Raw genomic sequence first — 3650 nt, forward strand, 5'->3', positions numbered from 1 at the left:
TTAAACAAATATAATTATGTGTTTCAATTTGAATAGTTAACATATCCACATATGATTTGTATTTCACTGCCAACTGTTTTGATATATGCTTTCTATTAGGGAGTATAGATGTATCATTTAATCCAGTTAATCCTAATAGTAAATTTCGAAAACTTTTTTTTTCGCAAGTGACAAGTGGCCGCATTTCATCTAGGATATAATTAAACACCAATTCACTAATCTGAAAACATAATAATAATAATAATAATAATAAATACATTAGAAGCACATAGGTATTATATCGTTTATATTATTAAACAACATTAGAACAATCAAAATTATATTTGAATATTTCACATTAGAATATAGTTATCAGAAAAATAGCACAAATATAGGTTTAAATAAAATAAAAATATCTAAACAAACCATAGGTACTATCTATTAAATCCATCTATCCAAGTTTGAGATGAAAATTAAACTTTCAACAACATATTAAATAAATAATTGCATATAATTGTACCTTATTAAATGTGCATTAAATAAATAAATTTAATACATTATTACTCCAAAAAATACTTTTATTAAAATATAATATGGCTATCTCCCAATATGCGGTCTACCACAAAAGTTGTCTCCCAATATGCGGTCTACCAAAAAAAATACGATCTACCAGAATGGACGTGGTTAAATCTTAAATATTATACTAAATTGTAGTATACCGGAGACCAGCACGGATAGGCATGGGTGGTATAAATAAAAATAAAAATAAATATTAAATAATGATAATATAATGATAATAATAATAATAATAATAATGTACGGTACGACCCGTTGGTAATGAGGCTACGGGAAACCCATCCATACTCGAATATAAAATAATAATAATTGATATAAAATGGTAAAATACAAATAAAAATCGAAAATTTATATAATATTACCACCACACTATGATTTTACAAAAATTAAAAACAAAAAAAAATTTACATGCAATATAGGTTATAGGTATATAAAATATTAAAAAAATATAATTATTATTTATTATTGATTATCCACAAAGCATATTTTCATATCTCTAAGAAAACTATCAAAAATATCATCCATTTTATTTAGACCTCGCCACCAATACTCGGCTAAGTACCTCTCTAAGAGGTCTTCATTAGTACCACACATTTTTTTAACAATTTTCAGTCTAAGAGGCCTCCAAAGACTTTCGATTCTCTGTGTATTGGCACCAGTTTCCGGATCCACAAAATTCACTGAATGATTAACCGTTTCATGTACATAGCCCTTTTCAGATATACCTTTATATCCAAGCCATGAATCGGAATGAATCGTTGTACCAGGTAGTACCTTAAAAAAAAACAAAATTATAAATACAAATTACAAAAACAGTACACATTATTTCATACCTCATTTTTAATTATTTGATGTAATGTTTCTTTGTCTCTTTTTTCAACAATAAAAAATCTTGCATCAGTTAAACCATTTTCCAAAACACAACATAATCCAACTACCCACGGTCCACCAATTCTCCGACCATAATTGCGATTGGTGTCTTCTTCATCTTCTTGTCTAGGTACAACTGCAGCTTTTAAATCAGCAAGTCGAAAGCGTCCTTTATTATTTTTTCGTGCACCCCGCAACAAACATTCATCAATTTGAATAATCTGACCAGGACCTCCAAAAGGTTGCCTTTTATTGAACATACGTACAGGGATATCTCTACAGAGATTCATCCAGTCACAAATAGTATTTTTTGATAGCCCCGTAAATTTTGTTATTTGAAAAAGTTGATTGTCCATAACCCAGAAGAACACAATCTCCATTATTTCACTGATACTCAATCCACTATTTTTTCGACCATTTTTGTCTACGTAAGTAAAAAATAAATTTTCATTACGTACCGATTGGGTAGTTTGGCAACCTTTTTTTTTACATCGGAAAACTTCTCTAAGTTTTCCTCTATCATTTCTTTGGTACAGTTTTACGTCACTACCACATTTGTGGCATTGTTTCGCACAAGGTAACAGGCCATAATCTTGTAAGTATTTAACACTTGAGGCCTCAGTTAAAAAAATTTTATAAAATTCTTTAACAAGCATTTTAAGTTAAAAAAAATTTTAAATTCAAATTTTAAAAAAAGTTGTTTCACCACAAACGACACTAAACCGACTAAGAACATATTAGCTGTTATATGATAAAATATAGGTATATATCATTATGAAAAAATAAGATTAAAGTGATAAAATATAATACATTAAATTAGTAGGTAATAAACTAATAAATAATAATGACGCGGGATTTCCTACCCTACTATAGGCAGGTATAACACATAACATTGGTAGACCGCATACTATACTCATATTTATAGTTAGGTAGTACGCAAAAAACAGGTAGACCGCATATTGGGAGATAGCCTATAATATCATATCAATTTAATAATTTAAACATTTACCATATGTGATAGGTATTATAAGTTTTAATAAAAGTGTCCAAGAAGTCTTAAAAAATAATCCATTAATTAATTAATAATTTTTTTATTATAGAGCTATATAAAAATAATATATTGTCATAGAAATATTAGCAGCATATATTATATTGTTAAGTTTAAAATTGTTATTATTTTGTTTCATTTAAACAAATTATAACAAATTATATGGTTTTAGCACTTACATTTCTAAACTACATCAAGCAAGAATTTATGGGTGGGGGGAGACTATAATACAAAAATTGTATAATCAATCAAAAGCAAATAAAGAAAAATATTTATAGTTACATAAATATAATTTAACATTTATATTATTTATAACAGTTGCCTATGCCAGGATTCCAAAACCATGATTGAGAGTAAAACCAAAAAAAAAAATTAAAACATTAAAAAATTACAACATACATTTGTCAATATCAAAAAAAAATTAAAAAGACTACTAATATGGTAATTTTATAATGGTTATATGTAAAAACAATTCAATTAATAAGGAGCATGGTAAAATAATGATTACAAACTTGCAGAGTGTAAAGTAATCTAAGTTATAGACTATAGTGATTATTAAATTATTATAACATTTTTGTAGGTAACTGAAATTATTTATATTTATGTTATTTAATTGGTATTTTCACTAATAACATTAATACTGTAAGAATGAAATAAATAAAGGCACTTTTTGTTTTAAATTTATAAGTATCTAAACATACCACCCACACATAAATTAAAAAAGTATGCTTGTATTATGAATCAAATTACCTTTTCCTTGGATACATTTTTTGTACGCACATCATACATTTTAATTTGAGCAGATGTTTCTCCTTTATTTTGCCTTGCATTATTCACTTTTAAAATCAATGTGCTATATTTATGCTGTAAATATTAAATAACTTTAATATTAATTAATTACTGATAACTTAATTTTAAATATTTTAGTAGATATAATAAACATTGATAAATTTATCTTACTTTAATATGGCTTAACAAATTTCCACTTAAACTTGTGGATCCACTTATTACTTTTGGGCAATTTTGGCACAAGGCTGATAGTTTTGAACCATTTATGGATACAAGTTTATAAAATTCACCAAATAAATATTTAAATTTCGGCTCAGCTATGATTGATTGTTCATTTGATAAATTATCCTCAGTTTCTTCAATTTCTTGGTGATTTCTTTTATTGTTT

At 26.3% G+C, this 3650-nt stretch overlaps 1 protein-coding gene across 1 annotated transcript; it reads right to left on the bottom strand.

The window, feature by feature from the left end:
- Nucleotides 1-1017: 1017 nt before the first annotated feature.
- Nucleotides 1018-1934, bottom strand: LOC126554982 (uncharacterized). Its single transcript, XM_050209961.1, has 2 exons — nucleotides 1389-1934; nucleotides 1018-1329 (listed from the first exon to the last, which is right to left on the bottom strand). The coding sequence occupies exons 1-2, from the start codon at nucleotides 1803-1805 to the stop codon at nucleotides 1018-1020; spliced, it is 729 nt and encodes a 242-aa protein (XP_050065918.1). The 5' UTR covers nucleotides 1806-1934.
- Between the last annotated feature and the right edge of the window lie 1716 nt (nucleotides 1935-3650).

This window comes from Aphis gossypii, unplaced genomic scaffold (assembly GCF_020184175.1).
Source record: "Aphis gossypii isolate Hap1 unplaced genomic scaffold, ASM2018417v2 Contig00671, whole genome shotgun sequence".
Classification (NCBI taxonomy): domain Eukaryota; kingdom Metazoa; phylum Arthropoda; class Insecta; order Hemiptera; family Aphididae; genus Aphis; species Aphis gossypii.

Excerpts from the sequence above, each read along its gene's own strand:
- LOC126554982 (XM_050209961.1), bottom strand. The coding sequence starts at position 1,805 with ATGGAGATTGTGTTCTTCTGGGTTATGGACAATCAACTTTTTCAAATA. Across the intron at positions 1,330-1,388 it reads ATCAAATAATTAAAAATGAG|GTACTACCTGGTACAACGAT; the intron begins GTATGAAATAAT and ends TTTTTTTTTAAG.